Source organism: Lethenteron reissneri, chromosome 35, assembly GCF_015708825.2.
Source record: "Lethenteron reissneri isolate LAM-NWPU_2019-01 chromosome 35, ASM1570882v1, whole genome shotgun sequence".
Taxonomy (NCBI): Eukaryota; Metazoa; Chordata; class Hyperoartia; order Petromyzontiformes; family Petromyzontidae; genus Lethenteron; species Lethenteron reissneri.
In genome coordinates this window covers 275,005-299,555 of record NC_083813.1, presented here as the reverse complement: position 1 = coordinate 299,555, position 24,551 = coordinate 275,005, and the positions used below count along the sequence as shown (strand labels likewise).

General features: G+C 50.4%; 1 protein-coding gene across 1 annotated transcript; it reads right to left on the bottom strand.

Moving 5' to 3' along the window:
• Positions 1-20,799: 20,799 nt before the first annotated feature.
• Positions 20,800-23,744, bottom strand: LOC133350763 (hemagglutinin/amebocyte aggregation factor-like). Its single transcript, XM_061565483.1, has 5 exons — positions 23,587-23,744; positions 23,167-23,257; positions 22,589-22,783; positions 21,382-21,534; positions 20,800-20,921 (listed from the first exon to the last, which is right to left on the bottom strand). Exons 1-5 carry the CDS (start codon positions 23,684-23,686, stop codon positions 20,876-20,878), a joined length of 585 nt encoding a protein of 194 aa, XP_061421467.1. The 5' UTR covers positions 23,687-23,744; the 3' UTR covers positions 20,800-20,875.
• Positions 23,745-24,551: the final 807 nt, after the last annotated feature.

Below are 24,551 nucleotides of genomic sequence, written 5' to 3'. Positions count from 1 at the left end.
CGTAAAGACTCGATCTCTTCCGCCATCAGCCGCCATCCGTCCTTCGCCCCCGCGGCGGTCGAATCCTCACCCTGTCGGCGTTGAGAAGCGTCGAGGGGAGTAGCAGCAGCCGGCGGCAGAGGAGCTGTAGCCCCCAGCAGATCATCTTCGTCCATCTCAACCTCTTCCTCCGATGGAGGCTCGGGCGGGTTCTTCTTTCTGAGGTGCTTGGACATCTTGAAGATCGCCCAAATGGTCCCAGAAGAACTTCTGACACCAATGTAACAAACCTTCTCGAGACGGCTCTTGGAATCAGTTCTTTATTTTTCACTTCCACAGTTACACACACCCCCCGTTGCTGACAGGCAACGGGAAGCGGGCAGACAACCAGCTCAGTCACTCACGCACGTGGCACTTAGAGCCCCGTACGCGCGTGGCTCCTGCTCTCTTCGTTCCCAGGTCTGCTCTCGACTCCCTCGTCTTTCCCCCTCTTACCCCTCGGTCACGTGGTACCCCTAAGCCAATCCTCCGTAGTCCGACCAGCCCGTTCCAGATCATTCCCCGTCAATCCCGGGACCACGCCTCTGATCCGGCTTCCCATTAGCTGAGGCTCAACTTGGCCAAGCCAATGACCCTAGCTAACATGCCGTGATCACGCCGAGGCCATGCTCCCTGGCTCTCCCCTTATTGGCTACAAAGCGGGACCGGCAAGCCAATTGCCACGTGAGCCATACATGGCTCTTATTACACATGCAGTGGAATGAATAAACGCCAAAACAAGCAAGAATTGGCTATAACTGGATTCGAAGCTTTCGTGACTGCAGGAATTATTCTTTGGTTCTTTCGGTAAAGTCACGTAGAAAATAAAATAAAATAATAATAGAATACGACGTTTCGGTTGCTAAACAAGCAGCCATCATCAGGTAAGAATGAGTGATAAAACACAGACACGGAAACAACATAGGCAGACACATGCAGAGAGAGACGCACACAAAGACGCACTTGAGCGAGACACACCAAGACAAACAGAAGGACAACGAATCTGTGCCGAGGCCTTAAATAGAGAGAAGGGGGGAGGGGCCGGGGCAGAGAGAGGACTGGGCAGGCGGACACACGAGGGGACCAGCGGACAGACGAGAGGGGACAAGGGGGGAGTAGCGTGGAATTCCGGACCACAGTGGCCAGAGAAGAGAATGGTTTAGAGCAAGAAAATCGAAAGTTTGAGAAGGCAAATTTAGTCAAATTAAGAAGTGTAATGCAATGCAACATAGAGGGTCGGTTAACACAGTTAACGCATAGCCTGGTTGACACTCACCCCTACCCTCTCTGCGAGTACATTTACTGCAAATTCCATTCCTAGTCCCGCCAACTTACCCTTGGTTGTACCCACCACAAAAGTATATAACCCTTGGTTGTAGTCGCTCTCTCGCTACATTTCCTCCTCAGCAGTCCGCCTGCTGTATATATTTTTTTCACCTGAAGACGATGGCTTGTATTGCTATCGAAACGTCGTGATTTATTAGTTATTTTTTTTATCTATCTACGTGACTTTACCGAAAGAACCAAAGAGTATGAATTCCTGCAGTCACGAAAGCTTCAAATAAATATAACTCTAGGTTGTAAAATCATGAACATTTATGTACTCTTATGTTGCCTATTATTTATTAAGGCAGCCAGTTAAAATCGATTATATGTGTGAACACACTCAGACTGGCTGGGGCTACGCAAACAATCATAAACTTGAAGAGTCCTCCTGCTCATAGCAGTTGATAGGAGGGTGTCAACCTAAGGTCAGGCTGAAGAGATGCGTCAAGGTCTCCCTTTAATTTCCTGAGTTCTGCCACACCTGAGTTTGCTCGGATGTCTTGGCCAGTGCTGTCCGTCGGCCCCAGCAGAGCTCAGTCTCGCGACGTAACGACGAGGAGGAGGCTCCTGCTTCCGATGTTCGGCCCTCCAATCATTGCAGTGTCTCTGCAATGTAGAAGGGAACCCCCTAGTGCCTGGCGAAACCCCTTGCGTATGAGGGGCTAACACGATAAATGCCACAGCCACCTACTTGCTGTACGGCTACCTGGTGCCCTGCTTGTGGATGCCTTGGCCCAGCTCAGAGTCGTGGATGACACACATGTGGATGTTAGATACAGGAAAAACACCAACACAAGAGCCATCATTGTAATATTGACTTTATTTGGGTTGGATTACATTGCTTTCCCATAATTTAAAATGCACAATCCCAGGTAAAGAATAGTGTTTTTTAAAGATACAGTTGTGGACAAAGAATACCAACTTTAATTCATGTAAATCAATGAATGGCACCACAATTGCAAAGTGAAATCGGCAATTTCCTGCTCAAATGAGCATTTGAGGGCAGTTCTCATCCGCGTTCAGGCTCGAGCGAGTGGTCGAAATTCCACATACGTGTGTATGGTGCAGGTGAGTTTACCCACAGGACAACCATTGTTGACTTCCCCAAAAAAAGATTGATACTCGTTTTTTTTTAATATCAATCCGTGAGGGATATTGAGTTGGTCACCATCCAGAATGTGAACCTGCAACCCTCTAGATAGCAAGCCGCAGACAGCATCGGTCGAGTTTGACTTCTATATTCGGGGGGGGAGGGGTACAGGGGTTCGCGTTGTCCGTCACATTAGGAATCGCAGGTGAATGTAATTAATTACATTTTCATGTTAATTCTAAACTATTGAAAATGAATCTTGACTTAAAGCGGGAATTCATATTCTTTGGGTCTTTCGGTAAAGTCACGGAGATAGGTTCAAATTAATAAAAAATAAAATTAACAAAAACCATGACGTTAAGATCACAACACAAGCGATCGTCATCAGGAGGAAAAAAGAGGGGGAAAGCTGCTGAGGCAAACTGTTTTAAAGGTTTAAAATTGGGTGTAGCCCAAGGGTCATGAACGAAGTGGGCGGGGCTAGTGATGTTAATGTGTATTATATTATTTAATTTACCGAAAGAACCAAAGGGTAATTTTTCGATTTAAAGCTTTCGTGACTGCAGGGATTCATATTCTTGGTTCTTTCGGTAAAGTTACGTAGAAGGGAAATAATAAAATAATAATAAACAATAAAAATTCTCATGACGTTTCGGCCACAACTCAAGCAGCCGTCTTCAGGTGAAGAACAGCTGTTGGAAAGACAGCGTCCTAATTCATTCTAAACTATTGAAAATTAATCTTGACTTAAAGCTTCCGTGACTGCGGGAATTCATGTTCTTTGGGTCTTTCGGTAAAGTCACGTAGAAGGGAAATAATACAAATTTTCACGACGTTTCGGCCACAACGCAAGCTAATTAGGACGCTGTCTTTCTGACAGCTGTTCTTCACCTGAGGACGGCTGCTTGCGTTGTGGCCGAAACGTGAGAATTTTTATTATGTTTTATTTTATTATTTCCCTTTTACGTGACTTTACCTAAAGAACCAAGAATACATTTACAAATTTGACTAAGTTTGTTTTCTCAAACTTCCTATTTCTCTCTTTAAATTTTGCCAGGCTTGCTTGTCTATAGGTCCATTCTCTCTCCTCCGGCCGCTACGGGGAGGACTTCCACACAACTCTCTCATTGACATGCTAATTTCTCTACCCCCCCTCTCTCTCTGCCTTCCCCCTACTCTTTATTTAAGGCCTCGACACAGAGGCGTTGTTTCTCTGTGTGTCTCTCTGTCTGTGTCTATCTCTGCTTGTGTGTCTCCGTGTCTATGTTTTGTCTCTCTCTCAAATTTAGCGATCTTTGAAAGAACGTAATCAACCAGGTAGGGTGTTAACTTGTGTTAGCCGACTCTCTGTGTTGTATTGCATTATATTTCTAAGTTTACTAGGTTAGTTTTCTCATTCATTCTTACCTGATGACGATTGCTTATGTTGCAATCGAAACGTCGTATTCTATTATTTAATTTATTTCATTTCTACGTGACTTTACTGAAAGAACCAAAGAGTAATTCCTGCAGTCACGAAAGCTTCAAATCAAGTGAGAGATTAGCATGTTAATGTAAGATCGCAGAGCCGCCGCCACGTCGAGGTCGGCACACGGCGGTGGCTGCGTTGGTGTGAGAAATGTAAACCTGTTAATGTAAAATAAGAGAGCCGAAGCCACGGGGAAAAGGTGGCAGGATGGGAACATCACAGCCAGTTATGACTTAAACTTGTTGATGACGTCCTTCCAATGATTGCTGAGTTTGTACCCATCCTCTCGGTTGAAATTGTGTCTGTGTCTATATATGTGGATGGCTTCATGAACGAATCTTTGTTGGTAGCCAGTGGGCTTACAAAGTACCTTCGTCTTAGAGAAATCAATTTCGTGTGAGCCAACCGCATTAAAACAATGATCAGCGACGACCAAGGTATTGGTCTTACCGTGTTTCAGATCTGCCTTATGCTCACGAACACGGTCCGAGACATGTCGCTTAGTTTACCCAATGTAACTACTGCCGCAGACAACTTAGTTTGTAGACGCCAGGGTATTGCTTATCAGGGATCCTATCCTTCACAGATGGGATCAGATCACTAATTTTATGTACTGTGTTAAATCGAGCCTGGATCTTGTGTTTGCTCAAGATTTTGGAAATATTTTTGGTGACCCCTGCTATGTATTGCAAGGTGATGGTTTTTATTGGGTCCTCAGATGGTTCTTTCCCAACGGTTGGGGTGATAGCTTTATGGATTGTGTGCTCTGAATATCCATCCATCTTGAGAACTTGGTCCACGTGTTTCAGTTAACTGCCTAGGTGATGATGCTCAGAGATACAGCGAGCTCTATGGTGTAGAGTTTTGATGAGGGATTTCTTCTGGGATGGATGGTGGTGGGAGTTCGGTTTTAGGTAGGTATCCGTATGAGTTGCTTTCTTCTAGACAGTGTCCCATTAAGCCATCTTGTCTCTTTTCGATTATAAGATCCTTAGAATGGTAACTTTCCATCATTTTCCACCTCCATAGTGAATTTGGTGGAGGAATTGGTTCAGAGCTGGTTGGCCATGTGGCCAGATGACGAACGTCGTGGGGTTTTTTTTTACTTGAACCTATCTACGTGACTTTACCGAAAGACCCAAAGATATTGAAAATAAATTAATAAACGTGTCCAATTTGGACGAAGCTCCCCCCCCATTCCCTCCCCCGCAAACTAAGCCCCAGCATTGCGTCGTGCCCGATGTTGCAGGCGGACCAGCGATAAACTAACATGAGTAGTATCAGACATAAGAATAGCTTTTACCCTTTGTGATTGGCCTACAGTAGGCCAATCCGTTTGGAAGATAATGCATATATTAATTATCAGAGCATGTTTTCCCACAAGTACATTTGATTAATGCAGACTTGATTCCTTGAAAAAGGTACCCATTTGGTGTTTGGACATCTTAACACCTGTTTTATTGCCAGAAATGGTAAAACCTATTCTTATTTTTCATACGTAGATACTGGCAAAAAAAATATCCCATTAAATCTAACATGAGCATGGGCCGTAGTACACTGGAACCACACTCCAGCTACACTATCGATGTTGAACTTATTTCACGCCGTACGTAACCAACCGTGCTATTCGGAGGTACGGGGGAAGGACAACAAACTGAACACAAAGCAGTTCTGCATAAATTTGTTTTCAAAGAAAGGCCATGACTTGGGTAAGCAAATATTGGAGCTCTACTATCCTAACACCATGGCCACGATATTTGAGTGGCATTCTGCCATCCTTCACAAACGGCTCCCCTCTATCCTACAAGTCTAATTGGATTTCAACATGAACTTGCATCTCTCATGTTTCTCTGCTGACTACCAAAGGCTTGAAAAAGATCATTGCTGTTCAGGGCAAATGTTTCCATTATCCAGTGGTAGAGTTCATAAACCTGCGGTTGATATTGAATCAGTTTTGTATGCAGCACACGAGTGATTTAATACACCGCTAAAAGTTTAAATTTGAATGATATAAAAGTGTTTTAGGCACCCTGCCTCCAGTAAACTGTTGTGGAAGTTTAAGATCAAGCACTGGTTTTAAAGATTGTAGTGCAATTGCAGGCATTTAAATCGTGATACAGAATATTCATTTATGGGACAGCTTTTAAACCACTCTCCAATTATCTTTGTGCAAAGTAATTTTATGAAGTGGATTGAATGAAAGTTTCGGATATAAATCTTACTCGGTACAACATTTTGTTGCAAAATGCCCCAGGGCCTTGTAGTCTTACTCTAAAATGCTTAAATGTGGCAATTTTTCTAAATTATGTTTGCATTCCCGTTTAGTTTTTTTGTGATTTAATTTGAGTTATTTTGTTTATGGAAATAATTGTATTACGCCCGATCTCTGGCGTGTCAAGTGGAAGCGACAAGAGCTGCAAGAAGTATTGTGTTAAGTGTTCCCTGGCCTCCGAGGTTCTGCGATTGGTCCCGATTGAGCGAATGGTGCAGCACAGGGGACTTGGGAGCCCAGCGGGCATCATCAGACCCACATCGACCCCGCACAGCGAGGATGGTCACCAAGGGGGCCACCGAGGGGGTTACTGAGGGGATCACCGGGGGGGTCACCGATCTCTCGCTGGCCAGGAGCTGCACCGGGCTTGCCCACACAGCACAATGTCACTGCCAAAAATAATGTTAATTTTTGAAGGAATTTCAATAATTGTGACAGGTATGCAAACTATTGGGGGAAACTGCATCTCTCTTGTTTTAATATTTCCACGGTGACGAATTGTAAATAAAAATAATAGACATCAAAGGTTTCCATGCACGTTATTATTGTCGTTCACGCTTTGCTTGTGAACAATGTGTGACGTCACTGAAGACAACCCGACGGATTTTCGCATTGCGGCTCCATGAGGAATGGCAATGGCGTGGAGATGCATCCATCCAACAGTAGAGAGACAATGCAATATGATGTAGAGAAGCTGTACTGTACTTTTTAATACCAAGTTACGTTTAACAAATATAGTACACCTTTAAGAATACAAATAACTCCAAGGAGTGATGGTATTTATAGAGAAACTGCTACATGAATGTTGCTGAATTAAACTAAACTTTATTTTACCGGGAATGGGGCACTGAGTTGTGTCGCTCTTTTGCAGAAGCGACCTGGCTACAAATGATAGTTCAACGAAGTGGCTTACCATGTTGAGATGTATAGCAGCCAAATAACACATGCAAACTCCAAATATATAGCAGGCGTCAGTATCGGAATCTAACCCACGACCTCCGTGATCACCAGGCGAGGTAATTAACATCTCACCACCGTGGCCGAGCTACGGGGGGAGAGGAGCCAGGCGGGAGGGGGACAGAGGGAGGACAGTGACTGGGAGCCCAAGAGTGACAGGAGAACTGAGCAGACTTGCCTGGGACGACTGACAAACTCACTTGGTTTCTCTAATCAAGTACATCTCACTGTCTCCAGATGATTTGTTTTTCAGTTTCGATGTAGTTTCCCTGTTCACCAAGGTACCTGTACCTGACACCATTGCAATCATTGAAGACTTGGTCCAACAAGGACTGAATCCAGATGTACCAACTCTGGTGAGGCACTGCCTTACCAACACTTACTTCACCTGGAATGGTACATTCTACAAACAGAATGAGGGTACCCCAATGGGTTCTCCCTTATCGCCAGTGTTAGCGAATGTTTCATGGATAAATTTGAGATGGATGGCATCCAAGACATCTACCCTACGTCCTTCCTTGTGGAAGAGATACGTAGATGACACGTTTGTCATCTGGCCACATGGCCTGCCAGCACTGAACCAATTTCTCAACCACATAAATTCCATACACCCATTTATCAAATTCACCATGGAAGTGGAAAAGGATGGCAAGCTACCATTCCTGGATGTTTTGATCGAGAAGAGAACTGATGGCTCGTTGGGACATTCTGTCTACAGGAAAGCCACCCACACTGATGCCTATCTAAAGCCTGACTCCCACCACCATCCAGCCCAGAAGAATTCCCTCATCAAAACACTACACCATAGAGCCCATTGCATCTCCGACCAGCACCACCTAACCAGTGAGTTGGAGCACATACACAAAGCCCTCAGGATGAACGGATACCCCCAGCCATGGGGAGACAACCTTCTGAGGATCCAACCAAAACCATCACTTTACCATACATAGCAGGGGTTACCAAAAATATATCCAAAATCTTAAACAAACACAAGATTCGTTTCTACACAGTACATAAAATCCGTGATTTTATCACATCTGTAAAGGATGTGATTCCTGACATGCAATACCCAGGTGTCTACAAACTGAGTTGTGGTTGTGGCAGTAGTTACATTAGGGAAACGAAACGACATGTCTTGGACCGCGTTCGTGAACACAAGGCAGATCTGAAACACGGTAGGACCAATACCTCTGCCGTTGCTGATCATTGTTTTAACGCTGTGGGCTCACACGAAATAGATTTTTCCAAGACGAAGGTACTCTGCATACCCACCGGCTACCTTCAGAGATTTGTTCACGAAGCCATCCAGATATATAAACACAGACACAACTTCAACCGAGAAGATGGGTACAAACTGAGCAACCATTGGAAGGACGTTATTAACCAGGTAAAGTCTTAACTGATGGTGATGTTTCCATCCTACCTGCCTATGTCAGCTTTATTTCCGACTCTCTGTGTGTCTCTCTCTCTCTGTGCCTCTCTCTTAGATCTCTCCCCCAGTGACTCAAGTGCTGTTGCAGAGTCAGAGTCCCGTTTTCTGCCCCGCCCCCTCTCCCCACCCCTTTTCCCCCCCCATTATCTCTTCCCCCTACAGCCGATCTCTTGGATTGCACTCTCATGCTCACATGACCTTTGGATTTCACTCTCATGCTCACAGGTCCTTTTGATTGCACCCCTCATGCTCACATGTCCTTTGGATTGCACTCTCAAGCTCAACATGCCCTACAGTCCATCTCTCACAATCGCTGGCCTCACCCTCTTGCCCGATGCAGCAACCCCCCCTCGGGTCAATATAATGCCTCGTCCACAGCAGTCTGATTCTCTCACCTGAAGACGGTCGCTTGTTGTTGCGATCGAAACGTCGTGATCAATTTTTTTTCTACCTCCGTGACTTTACCGAAAGAACCAAAGAGTATCGATTCCTGCAGTCACGAAAGCTTCAAATCAAAAATGTATATTGCCATCTTGGGAACGAATTGTGAAAGGGGACGTTATTCTTCAAAGCTAAAGCTGATTTAAAAAACTGTCTCCGATAAACAATAGGACAACAACAATGTCGAATTATCTTCCCTTGAACTACTCTCTATTGAGAATGAGATTGTGCGAAAAACATAATTTGAAGAAGTTATGTGCTTATTTTACAATAAAAATCTTGAAAAGTTCATCTTCGGTGTTAATTTCGCTCACCTTATAAAAAAACGATTGACACGACTCTGCCTCTGTGTAGTAAGTATATGGGAGGCTTGACGACAGGATCGGAGGCACACTTGTTTATTACAACAACACAGTAATTACAGGTCACTTGGCTACAGGGATTCACGACAGCTAAGCCCTCTAACCTATACCAATTCCTCCACTACGGGGCTAGGGGAGGCTATCTGTCCCAGCCTGGTTAAGCTGGGATCCCGGCACCCTGAGTCACCAGACCAGCTTAGTCTGGGCTCTCGGGGCCACGCCACCGGCTTGCCCTGGTCGGCCCTTATAAGGACAGCGAGCCAGGGGAGCTCTGGGGCCTATTCTAGCAGGTCTTCCGTCTTCTCTGGTTAAAGCTGAGTCCCCACCTCGAGCCCTCGAGCTCATCACCTTTTATAGGACTCGCCCCCGAGGGGGGGCCCGTGGGGGATGCACATTCGGACGTCGGTGCGAGCGCCACCCTTGTGTACGGCCGTAACCCCGCCCCTTGTGTTTGTTGGCCATCCGTGGCCATGCATAATCACACCTCAACATTCGTAGCCATGCGCAATTACACCTCTACATCACCCCCCCTTGTACAGCTCGCAGCCGTCCCTGGCTGCAAAAAAACGTGAATAAAGGTGCATCCCTCACGAAAACCCCGTGTGTGTGCCTCGCGTAATTTTTAACAAGAACAAGAGAATCTTAACAAGAACAACAACAGGAAGAGAGAGAGAGAGAGAAAAAATAACCCGACGCGCTCCCCCCGAATAAACACCCCAAAACCAACATATATACACACTCCGGACGCCACCCCTCCCATTGTCCGCAAGGCCCCCCAACGGCCGACCTCACAAAAGTCTGCGCGTTTTGGCGCGCGTTCTCGCGGCGGGCCCGTCACAAGGGCCCGTCCCGGCACGCTCAGTGACGGTTGTTGACGGTCCGGGTGCAAGAGAGTCAGGCGTCGCTGCCGAGTGACCCCCGACCCCTCCGGGAGGGGTTGGTGGGTGTGGACCCGTCACTCCTGTTGCACCTGGGGACGGAACAGTTGATGTCAAGTTAGGCGAGTGCAGCGACGTCGGGGAGTCGGCGGAACCCTCACACGTTTGGCCATGCGTGTGTGCGTGTGAACCCCGGGGCGGCGCGATGAATGGTTTCAACCTTGAGGGGTGCACATACCACCGGCGCCTCCCCCATTTGACGCGAGCACATTGCGGCCGCAAGACCTGTACGACCTCCACTGGCCCCCGCCACGGCCGTACCAATTTTGACGAGGTTGCCAGCGGCACCTGGGGACAGTGCAACCACGCCTTGTCCCCTGGTTTCCATTTGACCACCTGTACCCGCCCCAACCGAAGCCTCTCGTTCGCCTTCTGGCGGAGATCAGAATTTTGCACGGCCGCTTCCCGCGCCTCAGACAATTTGCTGATGTTAAATTTAACGTGTTCGGACAAGTTAGACTTCGCCTGGGGCGCCGAGAGCTTGAGCTGGGTCGTCACAGGGGGGTTAGCCTCGCGCCCATACATTAAAAAGAAAGGGGAAAATCCGGTGGCCGCATGGGGAGCCATTCTGTAGGCCTGCAACACCCCGGCTATACGAAGGTCCCAATCCGTCTGGGATACAGACACCTGCTGGGACAGCATAGACGTGATGGTCCGATGCAGCCGTTCCACCATCCCGTCAGTTTGTGGGTGATACGGAGAGGTCCGAACCTTCTCCGTACCCAAGAGGTCGCACACCTCGCGTAGGAGTTTACCAGAAAAATTCCTACCCTGGTCAGTAAGCAGCCGTTCCGGAGCACCCTTGTCGAGGACATAGCCCTGGACAAAGGCCTCCGCGATGGCTGCTGCCGACTGGTTGGCCAGGGGCCAGGCCATAGGCCATCTCGTGAAGTACTCGACCCCCACTATGGGGACCTCATTTGCCAGTAAAAATATGATAATTGGTTCTTTACCCTTCTATCTGGCAACAAAACTGACACCTTTTTGCAAGGAGTCATGTTTGCATAGACCGCAATACCTGCAGTCATAAATACAAACAAAAGACATAACTCTGATAATGTGCACTGTCCTTGAAGTTGATTGGTCCACACCCGAGACAGCTTTCCTTCGAGCCTAGTCTCATATGGGTTGGACCAGATGACGCCAAAAGGCGCACAACTCAAGGACAATGCACCATCAGAGTATGAGAGCTCGGGGCAAGCATCTACACTATGGGGACCTCATTTGCCAGTAAAAATATGATAATTGGTTCTTTACCCTTCTATTTGGCAACAAAACTGACACCTTTTTGCAAGGAGTCATGTTTGCATAGACCGCAATACCTGCAGTCATAAATACAGACAAAAGACATAACTCTGATAATGTGCACTGTCCTTGAAGTTGATTGGTCCACACCCGAGACAGCTTTCCTTCGAGCCTAGTCTCATATGGGTTGGACCAGATGACGCCAAAAGGCGCACAACTCAAGGACAATGCACCATCAGAGTATGAGAGCTCGGGGCAAGCATCTACACTATGGGGACCTCATTTGCCAGTAAAAATATGATAATTGGTTCTTTACCCTTCTATCTGGCAACAAAACTGACACCTTTTTGCAAGGAGTCATGTTTGCATAGACCGCAATACCTGCAGTCATAAATACAAACAAAAGACATAACTCTGATAATGTGCACTGTCCTTGAAGTTGATTGGTCCACACCCGAGACAGCTTTCCTTCGAGCCTAGTCTCATATGGGTTGGACCAGATGACGCCAAAAGGCGCACAACTCAAGGACAATGCACCATCAGAGTATGAGAGCTCGGGGCAAGCATCTACACTATGGGAACCTCATTTGCCAGTAAAAAGGTGTCAGTTTTGTTGCCAGATAGAAGGGTAAAGAACCAATTATCATATTTTTACTGGCAAATGAGGTCCCCATAGTGTAGATGCTTGCCCCGAGCTCTCATACTCTGATGGTGCATTGTCCTTGAGTTGTGCGCCTTTTGGCGTCATCTGGTCCAACCCATATGAGACTAGGCTCGAAGGAAAGCTGTCTCGGGTGTGAACCAATCAACTTCAAGGACAGTGCACATTATCAGAGTTATGTCTTTTGTTTGTATTTATGACTGCAGGTATTGCGGTCTATGCAAACATGACTCCTTGCAAAAAGGTGTCAGTTTTGTTGCCAGATAGAAGGGTAAAAAACCAATTATCATACTCGACCCCCGTTAATAAATACCTATTGCCCCTGGGCGTAGCGGGAAATGGGCCGAGTATGTCCAGAGCGACGAGCTCGTTAACCCGGGAAACCTTTATGGACTGCAGCGGAGGGTTGGACCCCCTAGCAGGTGGCTTCCTCTGCGCGCATTGCGTGCACGACCCCAGGAGATCCCCCACGTCCTTTGCCATGCCCGGCCAGAAGAAATCGAGCTGGAGCGTGGCAAAGGTCTTGTGAACCCCCAAGTGCAGAAGCCGCTCATGAACAGCCCATACCACCTTACCCCTTAATGCTGCAGGCACCACGAGCTGCTGGCGGCGGGTTTTTCCATCCCAGTGCATTAAAAGACCCTGGAACAACCCCCACGAGTCAACGTTCGCCACCCCCTGACCAGCCCCCCCGACGCGACGGCGCAGAGCGAGGAGGGAGGTGTCCTCCATTTGGAGGCGTCCCCATTCCGCGACCGACAACCCCAGCAACGAATCCCTCCCTTCTTGCTCGATAGGACCCGAAGCTGAAGGCGCATCGGCAGCGGCCACGAGGACCGAATCGGTGGTGACGTTCGGGGGCCTACAACGCCCCGAACCCAAGAGGCACGCGTACTCCGAAGTGGGTGGCAATCGTGACAGGGCGTCAGCGTTCGTGTGGCGGACACCCTTACGATATGTGGTGACAAAGTCATAGTCTTGGAGAATCTCCAACCATCGAGACAACTGGCCCGATGGTTGTTGAACCCGCAGGGCGTACTGTAGTGCCGCATGATCTGTACGGACGGTGAACCGCCGACCGTACAGATACGGGCGGTACTGCTGAATAAAATAAACAATCGCCAATAATTCCCGACGGGTAACGCAGTACCGCTGTTCGGCTGGAGACAGTACCCGACTACCGTAAGCCACCACATGCTCTACGCCCCCAATGAGCTGGGACAGCACGCCCCCGATGCCCGTGTTACTTGCATCTGTATCGAGCAAGAAGGGTTGTGAAAAATCGGGGTAATTCAACGGCGGAGCCCCCACCAAAGCATTCCGGAGGGCGCGAAAAGCAGCCTCCTCCTCCGGCCCCCAATGAAACCTGACTCCCTTGGACGTCAAGGCATGCAATGGTTTCGCAATCGTAGCGAAGTCAGCCACAAATCGTCGATAATACGATGCGAACCCAATGAAACTCCTGACCTCTCCCACCGAGGTGGGAGTCGGCCAGGAGCTGACGCATTCCGTTTTGGCGGGATCAGTGGATATCCCCGAGCGCCCAACAATGTGACCCAAATATCGCACCGATTCGCGGAGTAAATGGCACTTCTGCGGTTTAAATTTCAAATTGGCAGCCCGCATTTTGAGAAAAACAGCACGCAACCTCTGGAGGTGTTCCTCGAAGGATTTGCTAAAGACGATGACATCGTCTAAGTAAATCAAACACGAATCCCATTGCAAACCTGCCAAGACCAATTCCATTAACCGCTGAAAAGTTGCCGGCGCAGAATGTAAACCCATCGGCAAGTGGTTAAATTGGAAGAGACCTTGCGGCGTACGAAAAGCAGTCTTAGGTTTTGATTCGTCATCCAGAGGAAGCTGCCAGAATCCAGATAGCAAATCGAGGGTGGAAAAGAATCGCGCCCCCGCCAAGGCATCGAGCGACTCATCCATTCGAGGAAGCGGGTACGCATCTGCCACAGAGATTTTGTTCAGACGCCGAAAGTCGACACAAAACCGCAGTGAGCCGTCGTGTTTTTTCACCAAAACGATCGGCGCGCCCCACGGGCTGTTGGAAGGGGAAATGATATCGGCGGCTAGCATGTCATCAACAGCCGATTTGACATGATCCTTTTCGGCGGGACTCAACCGAAAGGGATTTTGGCGGATTGGCGCGCTGTCACCCGTGTCAATATGGTGTCGCAGCAATTTGGTACAACCAATATCAAATTTGTGTTGACTAAAAACGTCAGCAAATTCGCTCAGGAGAACTCGCAGCTGCGCGCGCTGCGAGTTGGACAGGTCCACTGAACCCGCGCAAAGTGCATCCAGCCATCCGTCATCACAGTCCGAATGCGGTCGCGACGGAGGATCGGTGGATACCTGACCCACGAGTGGTTCCTCATAGGGTACCGGCGTTGCGTGTGCAAGCACGGTTCCTTGAGGAACCACGGCCGTTCGCGATCCCACATTAAGGACTGCAATGAAGGGGTCCCCATCCCCTCTCACCATGGTCTGAGCCGCGAGCAAATCGGGTCCATTGACCCCGGCCCGAGATGGTCCCAACAAGACCCCCCGATTCGCAACCCCTTCATTAAACGGCCGACGCAACCTAAGAGGGACGAGCATCTGAGCCCCCGGAGGTACGCGCACAGTTTTTGTCACGAGCGCCTGCACGGTGGCAAACGCCCGACGCTCCGTGGTGGAGGAAGACAAAAAAGTAACGCGTCGGCCCGATGGGAGCTCAATGCACCCCTGGTCAATCAGGATACGGATGGGCATTTTGGCCAAGAAATCCGTCCCCAACAGGCACGGAACCATGAGTGAGGAGGAAACCAAAACAGGCCCGGATAATTTAATGTCTCCAATGCAGATAGTGGCGCGGATTTGCCCAATAATGCCCAGCGAGCCCCCGTCAGCAGCATAGCATGGCACGTCAACAGGGAGCAAGGGACGACTTTGAACGGGAAGGATGTTATAAATCAAATCAGATATAATGGTCGCCGATGCCCCTGTGTCAATTAAAATCCGCACCTCTACCCCATCAATGTGACCGACCACAACCGATGATCCCGCCGACGCAGCAACGACACGATGGGCGAGCTCCGACCACTGACCTGGTTGGAGCGCTCGCCGCATTACAGAACAATCGCGCGCGACGGACGGGGAATTTGGAGCCCTGTTTAGTTGAGCGCGTGAGTGTGTGTCGGATGTGTGCGTGGGCCAAACGTGTGAGGTGCCGCGACTCGCCGTATTTCTCTGCTGGAGCTTGGGAGGAGACGGCGTGGCGTCCTGACGAGGTGTCGCCCCGCGCTGACGGGGAGCCCGGCATCCTGACGCAACGTGGCCTTGCAGGCCACAGTTGTAGCAGCGTGTGAGCGCCCCAGATGTCCTGGGCTGCTCCTGGCGGCTCGGTCCATTCCGAGCCTGTGGTGCCGTCGATCTCCATTCCCCTCGCCGCTCCACCCCGCAGACCTCCTCCGATGGGAGGGCGGTGGCCGCCATGGCATGGCCGGCCGCTCCCTTTGCCGCCTTTCGACGTAGGGACCGCAAGCCCCCGTGTATGTGGCGCGCGACCAGCAGGGACGACATCTCCGCGTCGTCTTGAGCCAGGACGTTGACGTCCAGCTCATCAGCGAGTAGCAGCAGCTTCTCAGCCACCATGGCATCCACTCCTTCCTCGTCCATCCTTGGAAAAGCAGCCTTCGCCAGGGCCAGGAGAGCCGTCCGGAAGGCCAGGGGCGATTCGTTGGCGCCCCGATGCCGATCGTGGAACAGCTGCCTGCAGTCCGAAGGCGGCCCATAGACGGCTGACAGCAGCTGCAACGCCAGGTGTAGAGTGGCGCGCTTTTCCCTAGGCGCCGAGGTGAGGGTAGCCAGGGCGTCGTTGTCCAGCATCGCCGGCAGCGCGCGTAGAGCCTCGGCGTCCGTCCAGTTCGCCATCTCTTGATGAGCGATGAACCGCCTCTTGAAGCCGCCCCAGTCTCCGTCTGCGCCTACGAATTCTTTCAGAGGCGGCAGACGCTGCTGTAAGGCGACGTCCGTGGCTGCAGATCGCTCTCCGTCGCTCCCCGCCGATGATACAGTGTGGGCGGGCTGTGAGCATGGCATCGCCGGTCGCTCTGATGTTGACGCGCTGGCCGGTGTTGATGATGTCACGGCTTGTGCTTGGCGCTCAGCAGTCACGTGACGCGGGCCGGCCCCGCCGTCCGCTCGCACTGTAGTGATGGCGGGAAATTTAACCGCGAGCCGCGTCGGGGTGGCGGGAAACGTCGCCGCGCGCCGGCTGCTGTCGTCGACCCGCGCTGCCCCTCCAGCCCCCAGCCGCGTGATCTCCTCCAACGCGGCGGCCGCGGCGTAGAGCAGTTCCGCCAGGCGGGAGTGGGCCAGCCGGAGTCCTTCAGCCGACGCATCCCCCCCCTCTTGTCGTAGCGGCGCGGGCGTACTCGGCCCCGGCTGCTCCGATCCGACCCCGGCCATCTCTGGTGTTGATTCGGCCGCGGCGTCTTCCATCTCCGACTCCCTGGTACGTGTCGTCCCTCGTGTGTCCATCGTTGGACGTTTTACTTCTGACACCAGATGTAGTAAGTATATGGGAGGCTTGACGACAGGATCGGAGGCACACTTGTTTATTACAACAACACAGTAATTACAGGTCACTTGGCTACAGGGATTCACGACAGCTAAGCCCTCTAACCTATACCAATTCCTCCACTACGGGGCTAGGGGAGGCTATCTGTCCCAGCCTGGTTAAGCTGGGATCCCGGCACCCTGAGTCACCAGACCAGCTTAATCTGGGCTCTCGGGGCCACGCCACCGGCTTGCCCTGGTCGGCCCTTATAAGGACAGCGAGCCAGGGGAGCTCTGGGGCCTATTCTAGCAGGTCTTCCGTCTTCTCTGGTTAAAGCTGAGTCCCCACCTCGAGCCCTCGAGCTCATCACCTTTTATAGGACTCGCCCCCGAGGGGGGGCCCGTGGGGGATGCACATTCGGACGTCGGTGCGAGCGCCACCCTTGTGTACGGCCGTAACCCCGCCCCTTGTGTTTGTTGGCCATCCGTGGCCATGCATAATCACACCTCAACATTCGTAGCCATGCGCAATTACACCTCCACATCTGTATAAACACTGTGCCCATCCTTGCTATATAAATACATTTATTCAAGAATATATTTTGGTTTCAAAAATGTATATCATACATACGAAAGACATAGTCAACATTTTTTTTTGTAGGCCCAAAGGCACAGTGCCTACTGTGGCCTATTGGATAATACAACCCTGGTGGGTGGGTGAGTGGGTGGGTTGAGTGAGTGGGTGAGTGAGTGAGTAGGCCCTAGACACAGTGCCTACTGTGGCCTATTGGATAATACAACCCTGGTGGGTGGGTGAGTAGGTGGGTGAGTGAGTGAGTAGGCCCTAGACACAGTGCCTACTGTAGCCTATTGGATAATACAGCCCTGGTGGGTGGGTGGGTGAGTGAGTGAGTCGGCCATAGACACAGTGCCTACTGTGGCCTATTGGATAATACAGCCCTGGTGGGTGGGTGAGTGGGTGGGTGAGTGAGTCGACCATAGACACAGTGCCTACTGTGGCCTATTGGATAATACAGCCCTGGTGGGTGGGTGAGTGGGTGGGTGAGTGAGTGAGTCGGCCCTAGACACAGTGCCTACTGTGGCCTATTGGATAATACAACCCTGGTGGGTGGGTGGGTGAGTGGGTGGGTGAGTCGGCCCTAGACACAGTGCCTACTGTGGCCTATTGGATAATATGGCCCTGGGTCCGCGACGGTCCTCCAGGTGGTCCGCGGGGCTGTGATGCAAATGCAGATGTATTCGTACAATAATGACGTTTTACCTTTTGTTTCGCACATTAATATTTTACTCATGATATTTAATTTAAAAAGGTTAGGTAAACTACCCTGATTAGACGACCTTAAGATCTAAATGTTCCCTATAAAAAACCTGAAAGCTGCGTAAAAAAATGTTCCACTAATATGAATAACTAGTGTTGCTGGTATTTAGATAAAGTGAAAGCGTTTTGTCACCAGGGCTGGGGGAGGCTGGGTGATCAGCGGGCCAAGCAAGTTTGAGAAAGCCTACGTTATTTATTGCTCTGTAGCACTTGGACATGTTTACTAATCTACTTGTGTTATTATTCTGTTTGCCTTTGACTCTTGCCCTGAAATATGGTTATTTTGACAGGTCTGTTGTTTGAGACAAAAGTAACTGAGATGTTGTATAATTTGTCCCGTGGTTTATTTCACTATTGGACAGTGACCAATTCTGGAGGTGAGGTTGAGAATAAACCCCCAAGCGAAACCAACCGGTGACTGGACGTCGCCTCGTGCCCATGGTGTGACTGGTGAGTCTGTGTCCATGGTGGGACTGGTGTGTTTGCAACAATAATTTTGTTTTGAGCTTTTCCCACATGCTCCAATAACTTTCACCTCAATCACGTCTATGGCCCAAGCTATATTTGGCGTGGTGGTGGCTCGTCATGAAAGTTGTATCCATGGATGCGGTAGCGACTGGCACGTCGGCCATCCAAGACGTGGGTTTCTTGGAGCGTCAGGACATCAGTGTCACGTGGGTGTTCATGATGATCGCGAGATGCTCGCACTTCGACCGCGAGAGTCCGTCAATGTTCAGTTGGAGGATCCTCGTCCCAGGGCCGATCTGGCGCGCCGTTGTTGTTTGGCTCTGAAGAGGGCCCCCTTGGCGTGGCTCGTGTTGTTGTTGTCGCTGTGGAGACCGGGAGATCGACCATCGATCTTCGGTCGCCGCGTTTGACGGCATTCGTCGCGATTTCTCACTTAACAACAGAGTGGGACCGCGTGAAGGCTGCCATTCTCCACTCTTTTCACCCCCTCACTCCGTACTCTTTAAATGTCTTCTGGTTTTTTTTAATCGAACGTGTTTACAACCCTCTTTAACACCGCCACTGTGGCTCGGACTGCCATCTTTGAAGAAGCTAGAGAGACGCCTCCACCTGGCTCTCGACAAAAAGCCCATAACGCTTCGGACCAATGCCTTGTACAATACTATTTTTTTATTTTTACTAAGCTATGGAGCTCTATTTCAGAAGCGACCTGGCTATCACAAATGATAGCTCAACGAAATGGCTTATCACGTGGACATGTATATCAGCCAAATACTCAAAACGCGTGATGTTGATTTTAAATGCGGAGGGAAAAACCGGAGGACCCAGAGAAAAATCGACACGACCACGAGGAGAAAGACACGCAAACAGCAGGCGTCTGCGTCGGGATCAAACCTACAACCTCCTGCACACCAGGCGAGGTAGTTCACATCTCGCTACCGTTGTTCCTGAATCCCTCATTCGCCCGAGCTCCCACCCATAACCCGATGGGTCGGGCCTCTACAGAACGTTCAGAGACCAGGGCTCCACCCGCACGCCGCAGCTGGGCCTGCATCGACTTACAACACGGCGCTCCCAGTGGCTGTGGACGCCCTCCGATCGTGACCCACCAACCCCAATGTGAGCAGACAGGCCCTTTGGAGGTTCCCCTGAGTAACAGCATTAAGAGGCATCACGCCACTAAAACTGGCTGTTGTCGATTTATTGAAGACGAGCTTTTTTGTATATTGCAGTAAACCTGAAATATTCAATCGAAAAATTGTTCACCTCATGATTATTAATGAGGGGGGGTTGCCCCATATTGAGTGACGTCACCCGTTAACGGTTATTGGGGAGGGGTGCGGCATGTGGAGTGACGTCATCCGCTCATAATTATTAATGAGGGGAGGGGTGCGGCATGTGGAGTGTACATGCATATTCATGAAGGGGGGGGAGCTCTTTTGTAGTGACGTCACGCACAGATGTAGCACTGCTGCGTAGATTTATTTTTTTACTGTCAATTTCTGTAAAGAAACGTCATATTTGAAGTGACTTTGCATAATAAATTATTTAATTCAGTTCGACCTTTGCGTTAATGTAAAAATCCACCCGCTCATAAATATTAATGACGGGGGTGTGCCTCATGTGGAGTGACGTCACGCGGGGGTGTGCCTCATGTGGAGTGACGTCACGCGGGGAGGTGGGCCTCATGTGGAGTGACGTCGCGCGCAGGGACACGCATTCTTAGCTTATTTTAGTCGTAATGTTAGTTCGACTCCAATAGCCGCCCTAGGTACACTTTGCTGTTTTCCGGCTATGTCCCTTTTGACAGATATCCCCAATGGTTTAGCGAACATATTGTACATGAACTTTGTTGTGCTAATTTATTTGTGTAATTAGGGAGCGGTGGTGCAGTGGTTCGCGCAATGCGATTTCAACTCAGTGACCTGACCTCGATCCCAGCCTAGCCAGTAGTAGTTTCACACCCAAAGCTCCGGACAAATGATTTCCCATTCAATTGCTGCCATCTGTTGGCCACATAACATCGTGAAATTTAGCAGTTTTATAAATCAGTGTGTGGTGCACAAACCGGTGCCTCGAAAGTGCTGGACAATCCTCGCGCATAATCACGCAAGACATATTCCCTCATTTCTAATTGAGTCCACATTATCGAGGCCATATTATTCATGTCATCAATATTATTTACTACCCGTAGCACTGACACAAACGACACACACAGACACATCACGTATTCGTCAAGAATTTATTCTGATGCGGTTTGTCTTTTGCAGACACGGTATCACAGTTGGCACATTTGCTAAATACTTAGCAAGATATCTTCTTGCAGAAATGGTATTTCCAGCGACGATCCCTAAAAAGAAGTAGGAAGACGTCGTTAGTGATCTTTAAATCAAGAGTGGCAGTAGACATCGCCGTCTGTAGATGATGAAGCAGATTGTGATGGAAGACGTCTGTATAATGATGGCAGAGATGCAGGCAGAGATGACAACAACTTTACAATCCAATCTTCATGTTACATCACTTCATTATTCTTTATTTGATAATTTCTTCAGATAATCTCAAGCTACTGTTTCTGTTGTGGTTAATATTTCGACCTGCCTTCTATTATCGGATGTTTGCATAACCCAGGTCTCCCTAAGTCTCAGTCTGCTCTGATTGGTTTTAAATGCACGTTTCATCATGATGATTCATTCATGTTTAAAGTGATGTTCACGTGACAATATACGATGATGCGGCTGCTGCATCAAGTGTGCATTGTGAATATGAACACAATTGAGATGTATCTTAAGGAGGTGACTCGCTGTACTTACTCTTTGCCATTGTCGTGATAACTGGACACACCAGCTAAGAAGTAGGAGTCTGGGACAGTCCAGCTGAACTGCTCATCCCAGTTATTGACGTAGTCAGTCCACAAGCACTCGCTGAAGCAGACATTGCTCTGGGCGCAGCAATTATACTTCCACCTACATCGGGAGGAGACCGCGACTCAGTTCGGTGTCATTATTTGCGAATAAAAGACGATACAGAGTATAGTATGTTAACTGTAAAACGTCACGTGTGTGGGAAGGACTGGACGGCCGAGTTTACTACAACGGGGCAATGCAACCCCGAGCCTCAAATCGGATTCAAAATGCGCAGGGCGTGCCACGTGGTGTCAGTCTCTCTCAAGGAGCCAGTGGTGGAAACTCCACTTTCCTATGGCGGGGGTTAGTCTCCACTTTATCTGCTTCCCACGCTTGGAAACAAAGTTGTCCACAAGAGGTTTATTGGGGGGGAAGGGGGGGGCGTAAATATAAATGTTGTGTCGTTAAAACCCACCACCACCCGACAGCCAATTAGTAATCAAAACGTGACCAGTTAGATTCTAGTTCAGCACACCGGTGTGTTGGACAGTAAACCCACAACATTGTGGTGGCGGGTGTAACGACACATCTATATGTATGCGATCTAACCCAAAACAAACCTCTGTTATGGATAACGTTGGTCGCGAAAGCCCTACTACGTGTCAAACAGAGTCGGACTTGTTTTTATCAACGAGTACGACTTCCCAACTCTTCAATTGATTTCAATTCTGCCAAATACCTCCTGGCCAGGCATCAAAACCAAATAAGCGATTGCGACACTTCCCGGAATGTATGGAGCCGACGCTTTCTAAGCACTTGCCTGCGTCTCTTGCAACGATTGATTGGATTGCAATCAGGAACGGGGGAAGCAGGGGAAGCAATTTCCCCCCTCTGCACTTGACGAGTCGGGGCGTGTTGGGTGAAGCGGCTATGTAGGTCACGTTGCCTGGGTGCACGACTCAGCCTCACATATAGGAAACATCGCCACTGGGGAGACAAAGGCGGCCGAACGTGGTGCTGGCAACCCACCCTCTCGTGTACCGTTCCGGCCTTCATAGGTGCTCGCTAACAGCCCTTACCCCAACAGTCTGGCAAGGCTACACTGGGGGGATCTTTGTTTGCGTACGCGAGTCGAGGTGTGGGAGCTGCGAGTCGAGGTGTGGGAGCTGCGCACCTGCGGTCCTCCTTGCCGTTGTCGTGGTAGCTCTCCATGCCATTCAGAGCCGAGTGGAAAGGGCAGGTGAAGGAGAAGGCCTCGTCGAAGTTGTTGACGTAGTTGCTCTGCGTGCAGGTGACGGTGCGGCTCGTGTCGAAGGTTCCTTTGCAGCGGAAGTCCCAAATCCGGTCTTCCTTGCCGTTGTCGTGAATACTGCGGGGCGACACCGGAGCGCCGCGCCGCGCATCACCCCTCGTGCACTCAATCGATGTTTGTTTATGTAACGTTATTGCATTTGTTTTATTGCACTTATTGCTGTCATTGTTTTATGTTATTGCTGGTGTCATTTTGGGCAACCCCGGGTCACTTCTTGCAAAGCAGCCGATCCCAGTCTTGCGTTGACACCTAGTTAAACCAAATACATTTTAAACTTTAAACCCGCACCGACCAGCGTGGTAAAGTATGGTCAAACAATCCCCACGACCGACACGGCGCGAGAAGGCCTCCACCCAGCAGTGGACTGACAGAGCTGTAAGTTATTCCTTGTTCTCACTGTAACGTGGCTGGTCCGGAGAGGGCATGGGGCAACAACTCACCTCTGCACTTGCGAGATGCTCTGGTGGGAAGGGCAGTTGAAGTTCAGAAGCTGGTCATAGTTGTTCACGTAGCGCGGGTCGGCGTAGGGACCTGGATGAGTTTCCGTGCGGCACATTCACACGAGGGGAGTGTCAGGGGGCGATGTTCAGGCAAACGGAGTTTCGGTTCATAGCGCGTACCGCTACTGTTGCTGTTGGGGTGTGTGGCTGCCAAACCCCTTGTGCAGTATACCACGGACATGAATTAGATACAAAGTTTACAGAAGCTCCTCCTGCTCACAATGAGAAAACGCGGGGGAGTGTTTAAGTGCAGCGGCCGAATACGGACGAGTCCGATGCACCACGCGGCCCCTGTGAGACCGTGCGCTTTGCCCTGCCACTCGTGCGCTTTGCTCTGCGCACAACGCCAGCGGCACTCACCCAGATTGGCGGCGTGAAGCCCGGCGACCAGCGTGGCGAACAGCAACAGCTTCATGGCGACAGGCAAGCAGCTTCTAGAGTCTCTCCCTTTGCTACCCATTTGACGCCTCCTATATAGCGCAGCCCACTCCACACGCCGGGAGCCACGCGCTTACCGTGCGCGTCACAGTCCGCGGGCTGCTGGGACGACCGCCGCCTGCTCGCGTTCCCACGACGGCGTGGGAACGCTCACACGGACGCAAGGCAGCTCTGCCATCAGCCGGCCTTCACCTGGACCTGAACTGATGCCTGATGCATGTGTGGGGGGCGGCGTCCACCCCACCGCCCTCACCGCGTCGATCGGCTCCCGCCGGGCACCCGCCGACCGAGTGATCGCCCCCCCCCCCGCGCGTGCGCCGTGCAGAGTTAGTCCTCACTCGCACACACACTCACGCAGACGCGGCGCACAGCTGTGTGACCGCACCCACACTTGCGAGCGGTTTCCTCTTAACACAAACTGCAGCTAACGCGAGCGCTGCGCGAACACGCGCGCGCCTGCGGGCGATTATATTCTAACACGCGCACACACCACAGCTGACGCTGCAGCAGCTGCGCTAACGCGCCCGCACCTGCAGGCGATTATCTCAACGAGCGCTCGTGCTGCGGCTCTGCCCTCACTCTCGCCGCGCGTCCACCCACGCAGCCGCCACACACAGGAAGCACAGACACCACACCGATGCTCTGTGCTAAGTTTTATTCACGGCGCAAACCCTGCACTGCCCAGAGGGAATATTGTGCGAGCAGAGCCTAGCCTACTGCTACCCAAGTCCCCAAACACTTACACGCCATGTCACGTACCTAGCAGCTGTACTCACGGCGTCGCACAGACGCTGTGAGAGTCGGAGGGAGGATGACGAAAAAACCCGCGCCTATCACTGCCTCGTAGCAGCACTCGCTGAGATCACACGAATGCTGCGAGCGGCTCG